Genomic DNA, 25,297 nt, shown 5'->3' on the forward strand with positions numbered 1-25,297 from the left:
CAGTATTAGCAGTACGATTTTGCTCCCCGAAGTGCTGCCTGTGTTTATACTTGTCGTTATTGCTCTGATTGCTTAGCGGCCGGCCCTGGGGGGTTGTAGGCCCATACTTGTTCTTATTGAACTGTTAATAAAGGTTTTCAAAAAAAAAAAAAAAAAAACAGTAATTCCTTATGGCATGTTGCTTACAAACCTGGCATTTTTAATTTGAACTATTTACAGTTCATAACACAAAAAAGTAGAAGAGGAACTATTTCCAGCTTGCCCGTATCACTGATCATTTCGATAAGTGATTTCATTAAAAAACAGCCCATTTTCGACTCCGAAAACGACAATTTCCTAGATTAATGTGGCAGCAGTTTTATTTCTAACTTCCCTAATGTTTAGAGTAACATTTGATGTACATCTATGAAAGATATGCAAATAACTTCCAATATCAGGTTTAAGGCATGATATGTGATGACTGTTTTAATAATAACTTGTTTTTCATAGCACTTAAAATAATCACCATTGATTAAACGTTCGGAAACCTGATCTGCTCTTTTTCAGTGATGACCACGAGGTTAATGGCGCTGCGAGCCGGGAAGCAACCGGCTGCTCTGACTGGGTTAGTATTAGACATATTTCAGTGTAGCTGTTTGTATTCAAATGCTCGTGCCAAGAAACCGAGGCTTGAAACAACATTTTTAGAAGAGGCTTTAACAAACATTATAGACGGGCAGGCTTCACCTGGCATGATAGGATGATGCCGCATGTGTACTGGATACAACGCGTTAGAGCAGTGTTTCCCAAACTGTGGTCCGCGGACCCCCAGGGGTCCGTGACACATTCCCAGGGGGGCCTCAGGCAGTAATTTTAAAAGCACAACAAAGTTCCTTGTAGAATTAGCAGTTTTCCAGCAACAATAAAAGTGTCAAGATAACGTCAGTGATTAATGTACCTGCTGGAGAGAGAAGAGAGTTTCTGTCAAGTGGCAGCTTTGACCTATCTCTAATGTAGCACAGAGGGTTAATATGCCTACTGCAAAGAACGTGTACCATGCATTTTACAAAACAGTTTATGTGCATAGGTTAGTGAGTTACTGCTTTTGTCACAGAGATTCTTTTGTTACTATGCAGTTCATAAGTGACAATCGTAATCTAGCACAGTGACCTATAAACTGTCATCAAAGAGCTGCTTGCAAACTGCATGGTGCAAGTTAGAAACATATTTTTTTTCCAAGTCTTTCATTATCCTGATGCTGTTAAAAAGGTTTATTTGGGTGGAAATACATTTTTATTGTTAAAGTCAATGCTAACCACTGTGTTATGTTCTGAATCCTGAGTTTGGGCTTCTCCAGACCAAGCACTCTTTAAAAATGCCTACCAGTATGAATGACATGTGAATCCTACACCTTGTCGCATTTGTCTTATGTAACATTTTCTATACACTGATTTACACGTATGAATCGTTGTCTCTATGGGGCAGATTTACAAGGAAAGTGACTCAGTGTGTGCCCCAAGCCATTTGGCTGCGCCGCACTGAGTCACTTTCAAAGCACAGAGATGCAACATATTTACAACAATATGTTGCATCTCTGTGCTTCCCACTGCGCTGGCGCACAAACTGCTGCCAATACGCCTGCACAGGCACATTTGTAGCATGGTGCAAGGATGCCTGCATCGTGGGGAGATTATTTATATGCAGGAAGGGTTCCCTTCATGCACATAAACAATCAGAAATTGCGTTTTTTAACTTCTAAGTGTGCTGCATTAGCACACATAGAACTTGTAAAACTTAATTGTTTTACTGATTGTTTATGTGCAGGAAGGGACACCTTCCTGTACATAAACAATCACCAGAGGTGATATCCTCTTTCTATGCGTGCTGCAGAATGCAACACGCATAGAAAGAGGAAAAAAAATAGAAGAAATGAATACATTTCTCCTCGTTGTGCCTCCCTATGCCTCCTCTGGGAGGCGTAGCATTCAGAAACATTTCCAGATTTATGATTTCTAGTAAATCTGGAAATGTGTCTGGTTTCATGGGTTTTACGTGGGAACACCCACAGCAACACCCATGGAACGCCCCTTTCACGCAAAGTGCTGTGTGCAAATAGACAATATTTACAAGACCAGGAAAAGTCACGCAGGGTGGCTTTTCCCCTCCTTGGAAATATGGGGCACTAAAATACGTCACCGGTGCGTCACTTTTTGTGATGCACCCGTGGCGCAAGGAGCTTGTAAATCTGCCCCTATATGTGTGTGATGTAAAGTGCTCTGACATCCTTCAATGGTATGAGAGATGCTATAAAACAAATGAAATACATGTGACCGAGGAGCTATGGAGAGATGAGAGGCACTGTTGGAGGGTGATAATAAGGAAATCATTGAAAACCCCAACAAAGATTGTCGTATCCTGGTGCATAGTAAGGTCATCTTGTACTATTCTTTAAAACCTGATACAATTCAATATATAATGATAAATTTGTTGTAGAATGCACCATTGTTTCCTAAATTTTCTTGGGGGGAGAGCGTCCCAAAGCCCCCTTTGTAGTGGTCAGGCTCACTCACTGCACTTGGTGTGCACTGTATGGGGACTGGTCTGAAAACTTTTGCCAGGGCTGCTTTGGGTTTCCAGTCTAGCCCTGGCAGGAGCCTCGTACTGCGAAATAAAACCAACCATTTAAAAGTTAGTCACGGAGATGCAGCACTAACCTTCCTGTTTTTTGCAAATTCTTTCTATATAAAATACTAAAATCCTTAGTAATTTGAGTACTTGTTTTGTGTGCACACGTGTGTTTATTGTTTTCAAATTACTGTTTTAATGTTTGAAATTTAAATCATACAAATTGCTTGGGGGTCCCCGGCTTCCAGAGGTGACTCAATGGGGGTCCTCAGGAGTCAAAAGTTTGGGAACCACTGCGTTAGAGTGACTATAAACTATGCATTGACTCAGTGGCCTAATGGATTAGGCATCTGTTCCTGGAGCTGGAGATTGTGGGTTCGAGTCTCATCTGGGTCGAATCTCTCACGTGTTTTGGATCATATAAGGAAGATTTACAATACTGCAGGCTGTGCTATTCCCTTTCCTATTAGTCTGCTATGCGGAAGAAATAAGGATAAAAGCTAAAGATAAAAGTTATCTTATTTTATTTGGTGTAGATGTTGGGAAACACATATCGTGAATCTTGCATTTACATAAAATAAAGTAACTTTATTTGTAAACGTATTCCAAATGCAGAAAGCAACGTGTTTGTGTGTGCGGAGTCAGTAGCCTGGAGTACAGTGACACGGCTTCAAGTTTACATTCAAAGCAGGGCTGCTTCCTTTGTGATTTTTAAGAATATGAAGATTTGTATACAATGTACGCATTATTACTTAAATCAAAACGAAAATGTACATCTACTTGTCTATGAGTGCAAAGCAGTGACTGTTTAGAGACCATCACCTAGTCTACATTTAAAGCTCTATCCGCGTATTTATAAACATTTAATCATTTGTTTACCCTGTGAAAACTGACGTGTATATCGGGGATGTTCAAATAAAGATAAACAAGATGAATAATGGAATTTATTAGGATGCCAGGCGCCAATAATGTAATTTATATTTTGAAAAATATGTCATAGTGCATGAGGTTTGTGATTAAGTGTTTGTTTTATCAAAAGCTACAAAGCAGCTGCTGACTGCATATGCATTTTACACAAACATCAATTTAATGTAGTCGCACACAACATTTTCTCCACAATCTAATGTGCAACTGAGCATATAAATGTCTGAAGAGGGAATCATTGGTGAACAGACGTGGAGCTTGATAGTTACCCTTTTAGCTTATTTTATAGAGTAATGCCTGCTTCAGGGACACCGCGCTCTTTTTTTTTTTTTTACTTTAATGGTGAGCACAGTGCCCGCTTAATGGACACTGCGCTCTGCAGTACAATAGGTCTCACTTTTGGCAAATTTTGACCTATTGATATTGTAAATGACAATGCCTTTTAATATTATTAAAGGCATTGCCATTTACAATGCCAATAGCTAAAAATCTCGCAATTGCAAGACCTATTGCATTGTAAATGCTTGTTATGTTTTGCTACAGATAGCTTTATCTGTTCTAGTGAGAGCTCTTGCCATCAGTACATCATAAATTATATGGAGAGGATGGTCTTTCGCCAGTGCTCCATCACCATTGGCTCTCATGTGTTTTCCACAGTTTGCCGCTGCTTCGATGGACTATCCATTAAAGTCATGAAAATTTGAGGATGGTTGCATCAAGTAGTTGTGTTAAATCTGCAGATGGAACATGTGCATAGCTTTATCGAATCTGTGTTTTCTTATGTTTTTACTTTTCTGGTACAACCACATTTTAATTATTGACTTATGCCTTTGTTGATTGCTGATTGGATGCCTCCAGCTGGCATGAAGTGAAGTCACAGCGCCACTCTTAGCACTCCAAAATCTTATAAATATATTGTGTTCTAAGTTATCACCTATTATGGTTGTATAAATTGGGTCTGCTTTCCCCTTCCTTCCTGCCTTGCAATATAGTGGTCGGAATTTGTAAAGCATTCTGTAGGTCATCTGTCCTCTTCTGTGCTACATAAAAGCCACAATAAATACATAAATGCGTTGTGAACTTGAGTGTGATGCATGGAAGAATCATTCTAGTTAGGCCTTGAGACGGTGGCCAACAAAAAATATTTGAACAAAAGCAGCTTGCAATTTTGTGAGGCCAACACTAAATGGTGGGAATGTTTATAGTATGTGAATCTAAAACTTGATACAAAATGCAAACCAGTGGTGGTTCAGGTAAGTGACATTTTGTGTATGTGCCAAGGTGGGGGTGATTCAGTTACAAGATCATAACGCCATCCTCATTCATCCATTCTTTTCTTCATTTATCTTTCTGTAGTTATCTTGTGTTCTTTTCATCTGTTCATCTAGCTACCACATAAGGTCCACACATACAGCTTCTCAGTGACCCAGGACGTGGTCGTCCAGAACATAAAGCCAGCCTCAGTGACTGTGATGGACTACTATCAGCCAGGTGAGCACCGGTCTTTCTTTCACTGTTTACTTAGCCATACATCTCAGGAACCATTTTGTAAAGCCATGTATTCTCATTGCACGCAATGAACCAGAAAATTGAATGTTAAGCAAGGCCAGATCCAGGCTTTCTAGCATATTGAATGGCAGGACACCCACTTCCACTTCCTGGAAGACTGTCTATCTCACATCATTGGTTGTGTTACTGCAAAATAGCAATGCAGGGAAGGGCTTGCTGCAGGATTTTAAGGTGTGTCTTGCAAAAAGTCATTGTGTAGATTCAAGGACAAAGAGTGTTCACCGCTGAGAAGACGGTATGCATACTTAACTAGACGCTCAAAAAACATCTTTGAAAGTCATGTTGCCCAAAAATCTAGGGATGACAACTTTACAGGACACTTCAATATTTTACTTTTTAGATCTCAGCTACGGACAGCTTCAGCTGTCTGTAAGCAACGCTGTTGTTTCCAATTCGTAATATATAGTTACAATGGGCTTTGGGTCAGCCCCTTGCTTTTGACTTAGTCTTTCCCCTTGACTTTGTTGTTAATTTCAGTTGCCTGCTATTGATTCAATGTCTCTCCTTCCTATTCTTTTGTTTGCCTCGCTCAGTAGCATTTCCGTATAATGAAGTTCTGATTGGATGAGTTTTATCCTTCCAGTCCATACTTGGGAGAACTCTTTTTAGGTATGCCTTTGGAGACAACTGTAGCAATCTTACAGACCTTATGTGACCACTACACACTATACACTACATACAACATAAATACAATACACAACAAATGCATATGGAAAGGCATTTGGAAGATGTTTACATTGTTATATAGTAACAAAACAGTCTGCTGTTCTACCTCCCTCCTCCCCCTCACAGCCCACCCAGCAGGAGAAACTACCACTTTCAGCACCAAACTCCTCTCCCATGAACTCCACACAATATATTGTCAGATTAGCTAGTGTTGAGATTCACAAGGGAGAATGCTGAGCTCTAAAAACATTGTTTCCTTGTAAATATTTAGAATCATATGAAAATGGCCATTGGGAATATGGTTAAAAGAATACTTTTAAAAAGACTGCCCAAGGAATTTTCTGATTTTCTAAATAAATGCTTAAAATTAAGAATAGTTTGAAAGTGGTAAACACATCACTCACACTAACACCAATCACACCGCTCATGTCTTTCTCACCACGCACACAGTTTATACTACTTATATTACACATATTAACATCACTCTTACTGCGCACACCACTCACCATTTATACTCTTCAATCACACAAGCTAACACCAGTCACACCACACACATCATGCATGCCACTTACAGAGCTTGTACATTCACATCACACATTATCACACCTCTCACACCACTCATATAACTAATACGACTCACATCACTCACGCTACTAATCAATCAGAACAGACCATACAACTCATATCACTCACATTAACACTAATCACACCAATCATACCAATAAAGTACATTTTATAAATTATTTGACAACCAAACAACATAAATCCAATTGGTAGGACCGGAGTTATGAATTTTGAAAGTTTATGGTAAAAAACAGTGCCCAAAAGATCAAAGTGCCAACCACGAACAGATAGTAGTGCGAGACTGGGTCAAAATCAAAAAATATGTGCGACTGCGATGGATTGTGAGTCGGATACAAAAAGTGGAATGAGCCTAATCGACACTTAGTGTCGTCATCAGGGAGCCACTGAAGGAAGTCGAGGTGAAGATTTCTATGTTCGGACTTAGAGCTTTATTATGATGTCGGTCGGAAAGGCTCCGAACAGCATTGGGATTTTCCTAACCTGTATCAGATCCCATGTTTCTGACAGACTTGGAAACATTTCCGACCGACCAATTACAGCAGAAGGTAATCATTGGGTCTTTCCCACTCGGTTCCGACCAGCATTCGGAGACTCCGAGTCTGTCTGAGCTGAATCGTAAAGGTCGATGGACCGTGTTTCCGACCAACATATTACAATGTCGGATTCGGACAGCCTTTCTGAATCGGTCTGTCAAACACGTAACGGCTGTCAGAAACTGACTGTGGGGGCCAGTAGCAGGTCCCCCTTCACCCGGAGGCCATTTTGGGGTCCAATGGTGTACCCATGGAACCCCTTTTTCCAACTATGCAGTGTGGCAGGCACCATGGGGTGACTAAGACAGGGTGCAAGGTTTTCCGCAACCACCCCTATTTTCAATGTGAGCCTGAGTTGTCAGTCGGAACACAGCCTCCCATTGAAGTCAATTGGAGTCCGACCGAACGGTGTTCGGAAACATCTTAATCGGTCAGTCGGACTCGCCGAACTCGAGTAGGTCGGAACCGATTCCGACAAGGAGTGGGTCGGAATGTTTTCCGACTGACATCATAACGAGGCCCTTAGTCTCTTTTTTTAAAAGTCAAACATCTCCAATGGGACAAAGCCGAAGGCTGTAAGTGACAACAGTACCACGAGGCCGGATACCCTTTTGGTGAAGGACCTCTGAACAGGATTTTTTGCTGCAGAGAAGAATGCAGCAGGAGATGTCGCAAAGTCAGTTCGACTTGCAATGCACCTTGGTTGGAGAGATGAGGAAGTTGGTTCCATTCTGCTCTCGGTTCTCAGAGTAGTTTTTAGCCAAACATTTTGTAAGTCCCAACATTTGGATTTTGACCATCTGGGGAAATTTAGCACCAACACCATTTGTCCATTACTCAAGGAGCACGACTTGGGGGGGTTAGGACTCACTCAAGTGAAGTTCAGGTGAATGTTCAGGATGTTTGGAGCCTTCTCTGTCTCTGAGGCTCTGGCCAGCCAACTCACCCTTGGAGTCACTATGGTAGTCCTGGGGTCAGCAGTAGAACAGGGCTCAAACAGCAAGGCAAGCCTCTGAGGATTCAGGTAGCAAAGTAGTCCTTCTAGGTGCATGTGAGAAGCTGGCCTGGTACATGATGTCCACTAATGTAAGTGGGCACCTTGCACCAGACCAGACAACCCTTATGGTGATTTAAGATGTCTTAGACAACCTTAGAAAGCTCTCTAAGTGGTAGCTGTGGAGAGCAGCCTTCAGGCTCAGTCCGGAAGGAGTGTAAATCAGCTTGTTTTACCAGAATGCAATCTTATAGTATAGATTAAGTGGAAAAGAACCACACCAAGTATTTATAATTTTTTTTATTTATTATAGAATACTCTGTGGTATGTTCAAGTATCTCCCACATGGAGATAAACACAATACACACAATATTTTAGCAAAAAATAGCACAAAATAAAAAGAGGGCCATAGTGAGGGAACAAACCATAAATAAATATAGTGGTATAAGAACCACGACTTGCAGAGGCCCCCGGCGGTGTCGGCCTGGAAAGAACACATGGATTGGTGCATGTTCCGAGAAAAGGTGGTGTATGTGGCGAGGGGTAAGCCTGGGACATGGGTGAGGGTATGGGGCCCCTGGAACGCCTACCGCGGGGATATCTGCGCGCCACCACTGCTACCGGCTGCCTCACCAGCCCCGTCCCCTTAGCTGACTCCTCTCCCCAGGCCCGGGCACAGGGTTCCCCCAGTCCTCGATCTGTTCCCCTTCCCCTCTTTAGACTCCTGTGGATGGCTGGGATCCCCCATTCGGGGAGCACGTGCTGTTACTTTCGATTGCGGGTTGCCTTGCGGGTGTGGTTTTTCGTGTTGTTTGTATAAAATGAAACCGTATTGTAGGGTCAGAGTGATGTGGCCCACGACGTTGATACCTCCTGATTTTGCTTCTCTGCAACGCCAAGTGTTTTTGAACGTATGTCATATGCTCCTGTCACCGGAAGGTTGTAGGCCCATACTTGTATATTCTTGAGATTGCAATAAACGGTTTCAAACAAAAAAAAAAAAAAAAGAACCACGACTTGTGTCAGGACAATGTCGAGAGGACGTAGAATTACTGGGGACCCACGGAACCACCCAAGGTAAGTAGGTAGTGACCCCACGGAGAGCATGTTCCGTGAGTAAACAGGACCGCTTGCTCTGTACAAGTCTATGTGCAAGTCGCGGCTGGATTTTTAAAAATTAATGACCCTTCCTATTGGACCCTGGAAGAACCCCTTGTAAGACAGAAGGATGGAGAGCCACCCCACCGGTGGATTCCCTAGTACCCACGTTACCTACACCAGGAAAGTCGTGTAACGTGGTGTCAGAAACCACCGTCGAACCCAATGAAGCACTTCAGGAAAGTGCCACTGCTGGACGAGGAGAAAGTGTCTGTGGGGATCCAAACATGGATTCTTCAAGAGGAGTACCTGAAAGCAGAGGGGACAGCATCTATGTCACTCAGGGGTGACTAGGAGACTTGGAAGACAAATGTCCACCGATGTCGGGTGCTTCAGAGAAGATGACGAGGACCTTGACTCTGCAGCTGTGAGGACCAGGCACTGCTGAGGAATACCAGGAGCCATGCATGAGCTGTCCCAAGAAGGAGGTCGAGTGCTGAGGGGTCGCTGTCTGGCGGAAGAACCAACAAGCCTTGGCAAATGCAACCAATGCAGGAATCAAAGAAGGAGCAACGTTGGGACCAGCAAGGTCCAGGGAACCCACTGAAAGCAGGGGAGTCAGGGCAGGCCCCAAGCAATCAGGAGAGCCCAAAAGAAACTAGTGTGACCCTCAAGTGGACTCACAGTCACAGGCACTGGAGTCGCAAGAGGACCTCAAGCAGCTCACTAAATGATGTAGGCCACGATGCACACAATGCGGTGTGGCTGAAGATTCTGGTCACTGGAGGTGCTCAAGGTTGAGGGTACTAGGAGCCCAAAGATCTTCTTACAAGGAAACCAAAAGGCCTTTGCATCTGCAAGTTGGACGTGGTACATAGGGGTTCGGTTATTGCAACCGCCACAATTGATACTGGCCTCAAACTTGGTGAGAAGGTAGAGTAGGCCTCAGGAGCTGTGAAAACCACCACCTGTATTGCAGAGCCCACAGAGTCCGGAGGAGCTCAGGATCTGCAGACCGGTCGACTTAGTTGCGGTGCCTGCAAAATGCAGGGGAGGGACTCCTTCACTCCAAGGGAGATTACTTCAGTTGTCTTTGATGCTTCAGAGGCCTTGGAAGGTTCCTGTATGATGCCCTGGCAGAGACGATGAAGCAGACTGGAAGGGAGACAAAGTCAGGCCCAAACAGAGTGCCCAGACAGTAGAAGTGCAGTGGTGTCTGATCTGAATCTTATCCCACGGCAAATCTAACAACCTACACCCAGGTAAGCCCTTAAGTAACCCTAGAGAAAGGGTTGGGATGATTCAGGGGACCCTCCCATGGGAGGCTCTGGACAGGAGGGAGGTTACTCCCAAGTCCTTTGTCCAGTTTCATGCCAGAAAGGGAGCCAATGGCTCCCAGGACTGATTTGAACTGGACTTTGCATATGGACACCAATGTGCCCCTCATACAGACTTTCTGGCGCTGGCAAGCGTACTCGCCCATCCCTAATACACTAAATCCCGTCTGGGAGGAGGTCACACCTCCCTGTGACAGGATGTCTATTGTTCTACTGTCCTCTGCTCAAGCTTGGCTCAGCAGCAGGAGGGTAGAAATGTGTCTCTGGTTGGCAGCAACCATTTTGTGCTGTCCAGGTCTAGCAGGCTGGTACCAGGATCACTGAGAACAAAACGGAGGGCTCTTCCAGTGCTTGGAATCATACCTCCCACACCATTTATGGTGTGGGGTTAATGATTCCAACATGTTTGATACCAAACATAATTGGATTCGTTGCAGCTGTTTTCGAGATGGTCATCGGGTAATTACGTGGTGCCTCTCTATACAGTATATGGCTGCTTCACTGACAACCCGGGAGAATAGACTCCGAAGGCTGCAGGGGTGTCCTGCTCATGAACTAAGCACCCTGCTCTCAGGATTGTAAAGGCCAGCTATAGGGTTGACTTATAGTTTTTAAGTGCAGTGACCCTTAGATATAGTAAACCTATATCTTTAGTAGGTGGTACATGCACCAACTTACACAGGCTGCAATGGCAGGCCTGTAGTTCCATATTGTATGGTCTCTCATGGGTGTCATAATGCATGTTTCAGCCCATGGGAGTCCTCTGGGGTACCTATGCCCTGGGTACATGGGCACCATATACTAGGGACTGACAAGGGTACCCCAGTATCCAATCTGGGATTATACCTAGGTACTTACACAACATTTTAGGGAGAAAGAAGAAAGACTGTGGTCCTAATTAGCAGGATCCCAGTCATACTAGTCAAAAACAGCATCACATCAAGCGAAAAGATGGGGTAACCAGATCCTACTTTCCTACTGTTGGACTTGGCCCTTCTGGCAGGTTCACCCCTAAACTTTTTGCAATTATCCTAGCTTTTTCCCTATGGAGTGTTAGTGGTTTTAGACCCCTAGGCACTTTAGCACGGTGTCCCCGTGTAAAGTGCGTGCGCTCTGTGTTACATTGAATGAGACTGACCTGCCCTCCCATAGGAATGCATGGGGAATGTGTGTGTCCATGGTAGTTCCTGATGCGTAGGGAGTGCAGGGTCGAGATTGGTATGTGCGAACTCGTGAGAGTGAATGCTGCGCGATGATGTGTGCGGCGTTACTGTGTCTAGTGTAGAAGTGCCACTTCTAGAAGCTGGCATGTCTATGTAATAAATGTGAGGTGACTGTTTGGCTTGTGATTGGCTGGTGTGTCTGGCTCCAGGAGTCAGGATGGGTCTGCCCCAGTGGTGAATAGGTAGATTTACATCCAGATGGGTGGGAGGAGTTCATCTGGGACCTGAATAGGGCTGGGCTTTCCCCACACAATGCTGGCTCCGCCCCCTGTGGTGCGACTGATGTCCCTAGCCTGTCCTGTGAATAGGGAGAGGGGTTTAGCAAAGCAAAGTGCTCAGGAACCAGTTGCATCTGGTTCGCCCCTTCCCTGTACCTTGGAGACAAAGGAAACCTGTGTATAAAAAGGGGCTGTGATCCCATGTAAAATGTTCTTCTTCTGATCCTAATTGAAGGGGGGGCCTGCTGCTGCTGCTGGGCGCCAGGAGAGACCGCCACTAGGGACTGCCTCCCTGCCTGGAGGGCCCTGTGAGCTGGCCCCTGGGCCCAGCCCTTGCCCCCTGCCTCCTGAAAGACTTTCCCTGGACTTTAGGGGACTCTCCATCCTAGCGCCTTGAAAGCACTTCATTTTTGGTGCGGAGCGCTTTTCTTCTCCAAGGAGCACGTGGGCTCTGCAGCACTGAGCTGCCTCATCTACCGAGGGAGTCCCACCGTAGGGATTCCCCCGCAATTGCCATTTATCAAACGGGTGCCCAACCCGTGTTTTCGCCTCGTATTGGATTTATTGAATAGCGGGTGCCCACCCCGCGTTGTCGCCTCAGGACGGGAGCCTACCCCGTATTGCCTTCCCAGTAAAGGATTCACCGCCGCGACCCGGCCTATCCCGGAAGTCAGACAACCCTCAGGAGGCGGGCCGCGAGACGGAAGTGGAAGTCCGGCTGCGGCAGCCTCAGCGCGACCCGAGGAGAGACTGAGAAGCGTGGCTGCGGGTGCGGAGGGCGGGAGCCCACCCCGCCTCCCCGCGACACTGCCTGGAGCCTCGCCAGTTCACCCGTAAAGTCCCGGTCCCAGAAGAGGGACCGGGTGAAGCGGAGTCCCCGCCAGGAAGAGCCGGTAAGTGAAGCCGGCTGGGGGGAAGCCAAATCGAGGCACCACTCCGGTGCCTCCCTCCTGAGCAGCCCCGCCTGACAGAGGGCTGCTCCAACGACCGAGACGTGCCGGAGCGACCCCGCTGTTGCGGGTCGCCCCAAACCGAGGCCCGATTGGTTATCTTTTGTTCCTGTCCGCATTCATTCCCGAGCAGCCCCACTTGGCAGCGGGCCGCTCCAACGAGGCCCGTCTCTCTTTAACAAAGGGGCCAGCGACTTGGGGGCCTAGTTGATTTCGAGAGCCTACGTGGCTCCAACAAAGGGGGCCTAGTGGATCTCGAGAGCCTACGTGGCTCCAACGAAGGGGGCCTAGTTGTTCACAGAGCCCCGTGAGGCTCTGACGCTGTGCATATTTATTTTCAGAGTCCCGTGTGGCTCCACCGTGCAAGAGGGCCCGGTCTTCTTCCTTATGACGGCCTGAGTACTTCGGGAGCTAGTGGGCTCCATGGGACCTGGTTATTTCTAGAGCCATGTGTGGCTCCAACGTTTTACGCATTGCTTCCACGGGCCATTAAGGGCCCCTGCCTCATTGTTAACTCTCACAGCTGCCCAGCAAGTAGTGGGCAGTTGCATCGTTTAGGCCTGATCCTTTGCGCCTTCTGCCTTGGCTGCCTGCGCAGCCCAGCCCTGACATTTTGGACAAAGGGCGTTTGAGCCCCCTGAGAGGCCAAGTTAGCCTCGGGGACAGGTTTTCTGTGTTGTGCCCTCACCTAGGGTACATGGTTATTTCTACCTGTGTACTCTTGCGAAATGTGCATTGCCGTTATGCTATTTTTTTCCTAACTGTGTCTATGCGTAGGAGACTGTTTTCCTAGTATAGGTTATGCTAGTGAGTTCATGGTTCCCTGCGGGATATATGCCTAAGGTGTTTAGGATTGCGTAGAATGTGTACTTACCTTTTACCAGTGGTTACTGGTTGTGCGCTACATTTATTATTTGTTCTACATGTCTACATTTACAATTGGTGATTTGTGCTAATTCTGACAGTGGTCCATGTGGCCGAGTCTTGTGTAAATAGTCCCCTGTAAATTCTGCCAGTGCCAGTTGGCACAGTGTAAATTGTGTGAATATTATCTAATGTGATTTGGTATAATACAAAGGCTATTTTTATATATAACCTTGTGTGGAGTTTCTTTTGTGGTGGGCCTTGGGTGTTGTTGCTGGGTGCTCGCGCAAACGCTTTACACATTGCCTCTAGGATAAGCCTGACTGCTGGTGCCAAGCTACCAAGGGGGTGAGCAGGGGTTATCTTTGGCGTGTAACTCCCCAGCCCTGACTTAGAGTGGTGGTTTCTGCCTGGCTTTGGCGCAAGCCCTAGCCAACCAGAAATCCCATTTCTAACACCTATAGTGCAGAAAAGTTGTCTTCTGAAGTACACAAAAGGCCACAGCAGCAGGCAATCCTCTGAGAGTCATTCCACAGGTCCAGAAAGTGAACTGAAGGGTGGGTCTGAGGGTCCTATTTTTACACCTGATGCCTTCTTTGAAGTAGAAGTTCCTAGAGAATTCCCTTTAAACTGCTTGAAATGGCCTACCTCCCCTGCCCTGGCTCTAAGCTAGCTGCATGAACAATGCAATGGTGACAAGTCCTTTGCGTGGAGGCAGCGCGCAGCCTATTCAGTCGCAAGTGGGGCTGTGTCCAGCTCCACCCCCCCATCCTGCCAGTGATGGCCTATCCAGGCACAAATAATACCTCTAATGTGTGGCTGAATACACCCAGTCATGTGACCCAGGAACAGGCTGCAGGCACCAAATAACTAGGGCAGGAAAATGCCAAATTTCTAAAAGTGTCATTTACGAAATAGTAACTGAGAATCTGACTTTACCATCAAAGAGGGTTTAACTGTTCCCATTTAAATGTTAGCAACGTATTACATTTAATAAGGCAACCCAATGTTATCCTATGGGAGAGGTAAGCCTCACAATAGTGAAAAACTAATTCGGAGTTTTTCACAAGCAGGACATGTAAAACTTAAACAGACATGTCCAGCCTTTTAGTTACAATGCATCCTGCCCTATGGGCAACCTAGGACCTACTTGAGGGTTGACATATATGCAAAAATGGAGTTTAATGCCTGGCAAAAGGGGTTTTATAGCCAAGACAATTTGGCAGCACAACCACATTCAGGCTTCAATAGCATACATGGGGCATGTTTTCAGGAGCTACTTAAGTGGATGGCACAATAAGTGCTGCACTGATAGCATTTATTTTACAGGCCCTAGATATATGATATCCACTTTATTATGGACTTATATTTAAATCAAATATGCCAATGATTTGTAAGCCAATTTTACCATGGTTTAGGGAGTGAGCACAAGCACTTTAGCACTGGTTAGCAGTGGTGCAGTGTGCAAAGTCTTAAGGCCAACAAAAACGAATTCAGTGCAAATAGGAGGGTTGAAGGTAAAAGGTTTGTGAGTGACTATTGAGAGAAGATCAAGTCCAACAGTACCCAACAGTACCTCACTCACAAATGTTATTCCACTGACAATAAACGCTAACTACATTGCCCACCATGCTTACATCATTCTCACCATTCACACAGCATATATCACTCTCATCACTCACATTAACAATAATCACACCAGTCACATTGCAAACACATCACACCATATATACCAATTACATCATTTGCATTACCACCAGTCACAACACTTGTCGCTCACACCACTAACACAGCTTATACCACTCACACCATTCATACCACTGACAGTTTATATCAATCACACTAACACCAATCACAACACTCGCTGTGCACACACAACTCAAAGAGCTTAAACCAATCATCACTTGCACAAAAACTTTCACAAGACTCATGTCGCCCACACACATTACACAGCTTATACCATTCACATCAGTTGCATCAGTCACTTCTTAAACACCACCGACCTCACACAACACTAATGCAGCTTACACCACTCACACAACCCATATCACCCACATCATGCACAGCCTATACCAGTCATTTCACTCATGGTAACACAAATCACACTGGTCACATTCTGCACTTCACTCACACAGTTATATCACTGGTAACACACACACACACACCACTCTTACTATCCCATAGCCTACTCTGCTTATATAATCCACACCATTGACACTAAAACCACACTACACAACTCACACAGCAGCTTAAACCACTCACAATAACACCACTCACACAGATTATCCCACTCATTTCTCTGACAACACTTGCTTCCTGCACACCACCCAAACTAACACCAACCACAAACACTTGCATCAATTACATCACAAGTTAATTAACCATACTAACATCATACACACCACTTGCCCAAATTACAACACTCACTGAACCCATATTACTCATATCACACAGTCTATATCACTCACAATAACATTTGTAATGTTAACTACTGTGCTTACAGAATCCACATCACTCTAATAACTCACACCAGCTATATCATTCACATATGACTCATAATTGACACCACTCACATAACTTGCACCAGTAATGTCACTAACATTACTTACACCACTCACATCATTCACATAAGTCACACCAGTCGTCACTCACATCACTTACACTACTCAAAACCCCATGGCAGTCATGCCACTTCTGTCACTCACTCTTCTCAGATCACATTTACTATTTATTATTAACATCAGGCACACCTGTAACTATGTACACAATGTACAGCGCTCACTTCCCTAATACCCTTGAAATCACTCACATCACTCATACCATTCACATCATTCATACCTCTTTCATCACTCATGCCTCCCGCATGACACACTGCTCACTTATTGCACCGTCACTCACACCACTTACTTCACTCATTGCATTCATACCGGTTACACCATTTTCATCACTTCCCTCACTCTAATCACACCATTATCTCCACTGACACCAGTCACATCACTCATTTGATGGTACATTGGTTACTACACTCACATTGCTAGCCCTGCTTCCCTCATTCACACCTCTCACATCAACATCACTCACGCCACTTGCATAAATGATGTGCCTCATGTTAATAATACTGCACTTATCGCCCACATCACACAGTGCTCTCTTGATTCACCGAATGCACTTGACCTGTTATTGAACATTGCAGCATGTCACATCCTTGGAAGTGCGCTCTGCTGCTGGAGGTTTGTGTCTCACCGCCTGGGTCTCTCTCATCTGCCCAGGGACTGCTTTGCTTCAGACTCTGGATCAACATGCATCGATCTCGATGACAAATAACAGAAACAGTGGCTTCAAAACACAAAGCTCCTTTCGCAGATTGATTATTTCCCATCAGCGAACTGACAGTGCAGCTCCTGTAGAGTATGTAGCCATCAGTTGCTGTGGCTGCTTCTTCATCATGTATATATTTAGATGTGACCCAGAGACAGCTTTAGCTGTCTTGCCAGCTTCATGTATTAAATGAAAAATCATAAATAAAAAACATACATTAAGAGGCTTTGAGTCAGCCCTCTTCATCGATTGGTTTGTTATCTTGTCATTCATATTTTGCTTCTACCCACTACCGCATACAGCATGGGGCAGCGGTCAGCCCACTTTAGCCACTGACTCTCTTGCACTGTTAGAGGTGCCATTTTATTTTATTTACATGTGCACATCCACCCACAAAGTAGTTCACTGCAGTGCCAGGGATTCTTAGCCAATCTCTTCTTTATAACTATGTTTTTCTTTTAAGCTTTTCATTTCTGTTGCATAAAATACAAAAACAGTGCATGCTTGCCAAGGCCAGAGATCTTAACTCTTCCAAAGATTGTTTATAAAACCTATTGTATAGGACTCATATTACACCACCTATAGGGCTTCTCTAAAACTGGCAAACTGAGAGAACTCGGCCACTGGAGGATGGGGCAATATACTTAATTGCCAGAACAGAAACAGCTGTAAAGGGCCTGTCCACTGCTTTCTTTTCTTTCTCATGTCTTTCCATGTTGGGATATGTAATGCATGCCATGCCACTTTTCTTTATTGTGGCCAGCTGTATGGCTTTATTTTGATTCTTGGCAATGCTTTATTATGAAAAAGAGGGGTTTTTGGCCAAGGAAGTTTGGGGGGGGGGCAGGGTGAAGACATTAGATCAAAAGAAGAGTGGAAGGGAGGAAGGACAAAAGGAAAGGTGTCATGCAAAGAGAGGCAAGAAGATAGCGAATAAAATAATACATTTCTGGCCAGGCATAGAAAAAATGAAATGGTGAATAGGCACAGTAGACAGGGGAAAACGAGAAAGTGTGGATTGCGAAACGACATTTACTGAAGTAGAACTAGATTCTGCTAATATGTACTCTAACAAATTGGCGTTTACAGAACCCTCTGAGCTACAATAGCGCCAGCAGGGTGAGCCAAGGTGTGTTGCGTTATACGCCACCTATTGTACAAAAGCGGGAGGAAAGGCTCAGCGCTGAGTTGGTGAATGTACAGTAAATACGTTTAAGCATTCATAACTCACCAGTCACCAGTGCAATTTAATGACCAGCTTCACAATCTGCACTAACACACCTTCACATCCTGGCTCCTAAAGTTGCTTAGCACTTTTACACATTTTAGCGCTTATTTCATCTAAGTGAAGTTTGTGTTTCACATCGTTTGATGAAGATGAAGGAGGCTGCCATTAGGGTGACCACCTCACCCCAGGTCTCCAGTCCTGAACTTTTCACGTACGAATCATTCATTTCAGGTGTGTTACTCTAATTAGTTCTTTGGATGGAAAGCAAGACCACAACATCCAGAATGCATTAGGCTATCACACAAGGTCAAGGACTGGGAACAGTGTCCCTAAAGACCTGGAGGGGGGTAGTCATCCTGGCTGCCATAGTGCAGAACTGTTGAAAATGTTCACGAATCACAAGCAAACTTACTCTCCCTCCAACAACTCAGTGTGATCAAAGGAAAAAATAAAACTGTTTGCCCAGGTTTTTCTCCCTCTACACTGCAGGCATAGCAAGGCTCCCCAATCACTGCAAGGCCACTGCGTTGCGTACAACCACTTCTCCACTTTTTTCTTCTCAAATCCCTACACACCAGGTGTGTCTCTTCCAATCACTGCACATCTAGCATATGTCGGGTCAGATGCACAACCCTTCCATTTTGCAAGTCGCAAATTGCAACGATTTGCGAGTCGCAAATTGCATTTCGCAAAATGGAATGTACAAAAGTGTCTGAGACACTGTGTGCGATTCCTAATTGGGTCACAAATGACCTGCCTTATTAATATTCATGAAGCAGGTCGCAATTAGCGACCCATTGGGAATGGCCAGCACTCGCGGGGATGGTGGCCTGCTGGCGTCAGCAGACCACCATGTCTGTGAGCACTTTTTCAATAAAGGAGTTTTTTTTTAATGCCGCCCATTTTCTTAAAGCTAAACGGGATGCATTTACGAAAGACAAAATCAAACGTTTCTGTTTAATTTTTTAAGAGTACATACCTCTGCCTGCTTTTAAGAAATATTATCGAAATCCATTCACAAAGGAGAAGGGGTCCCCTAGGGACCCCTTCCCATTGCGAGTGGCTTACCACCTAATTGAAATAGGTGGTAAACTGTCAGTGTTTTGCAACCGCAAACGCGGTCCCAAAACAATGGTACATACCATTCTGACTCGCTATTAGGAAGGGATGCCCTCGGCACGCCCCTTCCTAATAGTGACTCGCAAACGCTATTTTGTGAGTCACTGACTCGCAAAATAGTGTTTGTACATACCAACACTCTTTTTTTACAGTCGCGAATGGGCTGATTTCACGTTTTTGACCGCAAAAAACAGTCATACATCTGGCCTCTCCTTGCTTCACTGCAGCCAAATGCACCCCTCTCTCTCACTTCCCATTAACTATATTGCCACTGGAGCTCTATACAAACTTATTTTAACATGTTATAACATGATGAATGGAGCAGGCCTATCCTTCTTGTGTGGCATGAGACAGAAGAGGGTAATCCAAGGTCTCTGTATTCTTGGATTTTGGTGATGAGAGGAATAGCATGGATTGAACAGCAGGTGAATATTCGGCAGGTTATCGATTTTACATTATGATACGGCTATCCAGGGCAGGAGCATCCAATAGGGCGAGGGAAGGATGGTGGACTTTACATGCTTAGTTTGCCACATTTAGTGACCTTAGCAATGGCCAGCCAGTCCTGGATTAAAATCACCTCCTTGTTTGTCTTCCTGTTACATTCCTGATGCGTGAGCAGTTCACCTGCATCTCCCAATAAGGCGCTGCCTACCCAGCATGCATAAAGGGGGGAAGCACATCATTAGGACTGCCTGAGAATACCAAAGACACTGATAAGAAAGAAAACACAACACAATCACCAGAGGCAGAAAAATCCAAGGAGGAGGAACGGGCTCGGGAATGCAACGGGAAGACCTGGACTCGGAGTAATGAAGATTACCGGTGAGTAACCGGGCATTAACAGGTAGCCACCTCAGATCCAACCAGTTCTACTCACCGAGCACACACAGTGGGTCTACCAGGAAAGCCAGGCTGAGGTAGCCTGGTCTGAGGCTTCAAAGCAGGTGGACATGGAGGAATCATGAGGAACCCCCGGAGGGTGCTGGACTCCACACCTTCTAGGTGAAGCCATAGGTGCAATGGCTAGAGGCTCACCACGTATTTGTTCCGCAAGGTGTCCTTGGCTCATGCTTAGGTAGACGATACCTCAATCAAGGCTTACCGTTGTAGAAGTGCTCAGTAAAAAGAAATGTGTACACCCAATTTCTATACAGTTGGGACATAGACAAAAAGGTATATTCCTGATTAGAGTACTTTTTTTTAAAACAGTGAAAATAACTATTTGCACTGCATTGAAATAATCACAAGAGAAAACTAGAATAATGGCATTCAAAATAAGTGTGAACATTTTTAATTATTAAGAAAGGAATTTCAGCTTCGGTTTCCCCAGCCATCTCCTCAATGGGCCTGAATCCCCCTGTGTTCCCTGAGTGACTGGACAGTCGGATATCAGGCTCTGTTGCGTGGCTCCCCTGCCGGTAAGATACAAACAGTAAGGCAAGCTCAGGTCCTGTGTCAACATCAGTGTTCCCATCGCCCTCGGGACATTAATGGGACTGTATTCCACAGCCCTAGTAAACAAACTTCAGTCAACCCCATATCTAGTCAAAAGAGAACAGCTGCCTATTCTGAAAACAGAGACAATACATCTCCAGATGATAGAGTGTGAGTACCACATCATGTGCCATTAAATAGTCGAAACTGGTGACCTGAATGGTGTAGGTTTTACATCCCTTAACTGACCAGCTGCAGCCAGCCTTATCTTGTGTGCCTGCTCACCGTTTATATCAAAGACATGGTTGACTGCAGGTGTTCCTTCCTGCACATAAACAGTCAATAATGGAGATTTGCTACTTCTAAGAGGGCTGCATTTTGCAGCACACAGAGAAGTAGCAAGTAGTCATTATTTAATTATTGTCTTTGTGCAGGAAGGGACACCTTCCTGCACATAATCAATCCTGAATGGCATTTCACTCTTTCTACGTGCACTGCGGAATGCATCACACATAGATAAATAAAAAACAAGGAGAAATAAAAGTATTTCTCATTGCACCAACCAAACGCCTGCTATTCAGTGGTGTTAGTTGTTGGCGATGCCTCAGATTTACAGATCCTTGGAAAACGGGGGCAGTGTCAAAAGTCAATGGGTGTTGCAGTGGAACACCCAGAGCAACACCCATTGCACGCCCCTTTGCCACAGAAAACTGCAGCGAGGAGGCCCATATTTACAGGCAGCATTAAGCCACGGAAAGAGGCTTATTGCCGCTTTGAAAATATGATGCAGGGCATTGACCCACTGGAAGGTCGGAAAAAGTGACGTTCCACTGGTGCAATTGCCTTGTAAATATGCCCCTAAGAGTATGTCCATAGACACTGCCAGACAACAGTGGCGCAATGATGGGAAATACTTTTATTTCTCCTCGTTTTTCCTTTTTCTTTTCACAGAAAGAGGAAAATGCCTTCAGTGATTGTTTTTGTGCAGGAAGGTGTTCCTTTCTGCACAAAAACAATCATCCCCTCAGCACAGAAACCCTTGCAAAATGACACAAGGGTGTCTGTCTGCGCTGGAGCATGACTGCTGTTTGTGCGCCGGGGAGAATGACAGAAATGTACCTTATCTGTAGATACAGCGCATTCCTGACCTTTTCTTTTGATGCACGGCAGCGCAGCCAGAAGGCATGCTGGGTGCCATTCATCAGAAGTTTGTAAATGAGGCCCATTGTCCGTATTGACATGTAGTGAGAGGCTCCCTCTGTTTACCACCTTCATTACCACTACGTTTAGCATCATCACCATTTCTACCACCATCACTACCACAGCATTTGTGCAAACTTGTGTTTGTGTTTTTTATTCTTTAGCCCCTAAAAGCCAGACCTATTGGCTTTGCCATGGCTTGTTTATTTTTTAATGCTCCTTTTGTACTTAAATGATGTCTTCGCGTTACAGTAATTCAAAGCCAATAGTATCTTTCCTGTGTTCGAATTAGAATCATATTTTCCTCTGCTGTGGGGTAAAGTTGAAAAGGGTTTCCGTACACCTGTTCAAAGGACACCTGCCTGCTAGGAAGCACCCGCACTGTTGTATTACATATTTCACAGTTTTTATTGCAAGAATATGGCTGCCAGGTTTTCAAAGTATGATGTTTTCTTTTTATTGTAAAATAGGACTATCGCACAAGCTTGCAAGGCGAGGCCTATTACCTTTGGCAACGCGTGGTTAAATAGGCATAACTTTCTTTTGGAGAGTGAAATAGTTATTAGAGAGATCAGTGACCGAACAGGCACGTATGCACTTGTCCAATCATAATCATTATATTTTGTTTTTGATGCAGAGGAAAACGCTGTCGTGGAATACTCAGCCCCCTGCTCCAAAATGTAAGTTTCCACTTCCCGCCTGATACCCGGAGCCAAAGAAAGGGACTCAGTTGGAGGAGGAAAATAGACGAGAGGAGACAGAGGGATGATGATGATGGGAAGGAAGAAAGGAATGGTAGTAGGAAGGCAGGAGACGAGGGGGCGTGGGAGAGAAAAAGGAGGAGGTGCGAAAACAGAGAAAGCAAGGGGAAGAGATGTAAGGATGATAGAAGGAACAGCAGAAAATGGATGAAAATGAAAGGGGAAGGAAGGAATTCGCGAGGGTGGAGAAAGGGTAGGCAGGCGAGAGAAAGGAAGTAATGAGCAAAGGATAATGGGATCAGAAGTGCAAAAGTAGTATTGTTGCAGGGATTCTGCTTATGCGCAGAACTATGCGCAGGAACCCAGGCCCTCAGTGAATTGCGGTGTACCAAAAACTCACCTCAGAACCCAGAACCCCTCATCCGGCCAGCATCAGTGTCCCATTCGTTATCCGAGGTTTAACTCGGCGGACCCAATGTATAGACAACCCAGAACAAGCGACTTAGTATATTTCTCAGGAATGGTGAAAATAATAAGAAACATAAAATAAAACCAAAAATACATCGAAAGAAAGAAATCAGTGTGGAATAAAGAAACAAAAGGGGGGAGGGAAAGTTAGAATTAAAGGAGAGAAATAGTACGAAAGCCATAGAAAGCTAATAGAGTGTTAAAACAATAAAAAAAAATGACAAAGAGAAAGATATATAAACTAAATCAGAATAGGATATAGAAGAGAAGGGGATACTGGTAGAAGTGGAAAAAAATAAAGAAAGACACATAAGGAGAGAAAAAAAAGAAAAAAGAAAAAGGATGAGGAGAAATATGAAGATCAAAATGGAAGAGGGACTGTGAGGAAAAACTAATGATATTCGGAAAATAAGAAAGTAAGAAGGTGGGTCAGTTCTGTGGTAGACACTTAAGGTCAAGTTTGCTCTTTCTTGTTGTGCCTTTTGCTCTCTTTGCCTCTTATGGCTTTAATTTTTCTCATGTGCTTATATTGTCTTTTTTGTAATATTTTTCCAATGTTTTACTTTCACTCTTCTATTGCTTCTCTCATTTGTCTTCTTTCCTTTCTTAAGCTTTCTTTTTTATTCTTTATCTGTCTCCTCATTCTATTCTTAACTTTTTACTTTCTGTTTTTCTTTGTGTTATTCTTTTTCTCATATTTCTTCCTTTGATTGTTAACTCTCTCCTCTGTCTTTTGTTCATTTATATTCTTTTTCCCTAGTCGTTCTGTCATTTTTCCTGAAATGGTTTGTATTTTGTTCTTTCCATCTAAATATTTTTCCTTTTTTGGTCTACTTTCTTCCTCTCATTCACTCTTCTTGCGGATTCTCACATCTCTTTCCTTTATCCTTTCTTTTCTTTTTCATTTGCCTTTTTCCTTCTTTGTATTTTTCTATCTTCCTTTTTCTCTTATGTTCTCTTGTTCACACTTTCGATCTTTCTTTTTATGATTAACGTCTTTTCTGCCTTGCGCATTCACTCATTTTTATTTTTACTTCATTACTTTCTCTCCTTCTTCATAAATATTCACCACAGTGTATTTCTTATATTCTCTGCTTTCTTCCAGTTCGCCATAAAGAAGAATAGATGCAACCTAGAAGAACCACCCACTTAGCGCCTTTTCGGCTGTCACCAGTCTCTGCATCTCTTTGCCAGCTTCTGCTAAAACTGAGAGAGCCTTCTGGTCACCAGGATCAACAGGACGTGGACCTACTTCTACAAGTGGACTATTTCTTTACAGGATTTGTAAACAGGGAGTTGGGAGATTTGCTAGTGACCAGAGGCTTGAGGGTCATGGGAGATAGAGCAAGAGGATGAGAAAACATCTGTCCTCATAATCTCTGCTCACGAAAGGTCAACAGCTACACCATGGCTGCTCTATTTGCCTAACCTCTTTCCTTAGCATTGCCTCTCTGCTGTTAGATTGTGAACCCTTACATCCCTCCATGACAGAGAAAGTGGCGGTCTCTAACTTTCCTATCTCTGTCAAGAAGTGGATCCTTGCTTCTCTGCTGAGCTCACTCTAATCTCCTTAGTTAGAAGATACCTTTGCCCAATGATGAATGCAGCTTCTACTGCTTTTTGGCCATCAGAATTATTTCTGACCGTCCTCCCCTTCTGGCCTGACAATATTTATTCCTTAAGACTCTCCACTGTAGACTTGGAGTCTAAACCTTGCAACATTCTGGCATCCATCCCTAGGCTGTCTCCAATCTTACTTTATCCTTCTGAACCTGGCCCCAGAACCTGGCTCAACACTCTAGATTGGGCTCTGGAAGAGCCCATTGTGGCATCTATGACTGGGCGCAATGCTCTCGATGAGGCCTCCAGACTTGAACTGAAAACTCCAGCTGAGGGCCCAGCAAGATCAGACATATGCCTTCATCCACTGATTTTGCCTCCCCCTGATCATTGTCTTTCCTCCCCCCACCACCAGTTTCCACACTAGACTGTCACTAGTATCCAGTTTGTCAGTCTCCTTGAGGAAATCACACCTCAGAACAGGCCACCAAACAGTTCTCCTGTTAACTGTATTTAAAAACATATTGTTCATAGTGACTTGCTCCACTGAAGATCTGCTCTCCAGATGAATGACTTTGTATCAACTGCCCAAGACTAAATGAACAAAAAAATTAAAAATTAGGAGGACCGACCATCATGACAGATCCACGTGGAAGCAGCACCTTATATGAAGAAACTGATATGTAGTTTTTGAGAGTGGT

General features: G+C 44.4%; 1 protein-coding gene across 1 annotated transcript in view; it reads left to right on the top strand.

The window, feature by feature from the left end:
- LOC146812812 (alpha-2-macroglobulin-like protein 1) overlaps window positions 1-24,267 on the top strand; it is a 761,857-nt gene extending 737,590 nt beyond the window's left edge. Inside the window, exons 34-36 of the mRNA XM_085615204.1 lie at window positions 4,917-5,019; window positions 22,505-22,547; window positions 24,142-24,267. Of these exons, the coding sequence (XP_085471330.1) occupies window positions 4,917-5,019; window positions 22,505-22,547; window positions 24,142-24,151 (156 nt within the window). The 3' untranslated portion in view covers window positions 24,152-24,267. The remainder of the gene's footprint in view (window positions 1-4,916; window positions 5,020-22,504; window positions 22,548-24,141) is intronic.
- Window positions 24,268-25,297: the final 1,030 nt, after the last annotated feature.

Source organism: Triturus cristatus, chromosome 7 (assembly GCF_964204655.1).
Source record: "Triturus cristatus chromosome 7, aTriCri1.1, whole genome shotgun sequence".
In the NCBI taxonomy this organism is placed as follows: Eukaryota; Metazoa; Chordata; class Amphibia; order Caudata; family Salamandridae; genus Triturus; species Triturus cristatus.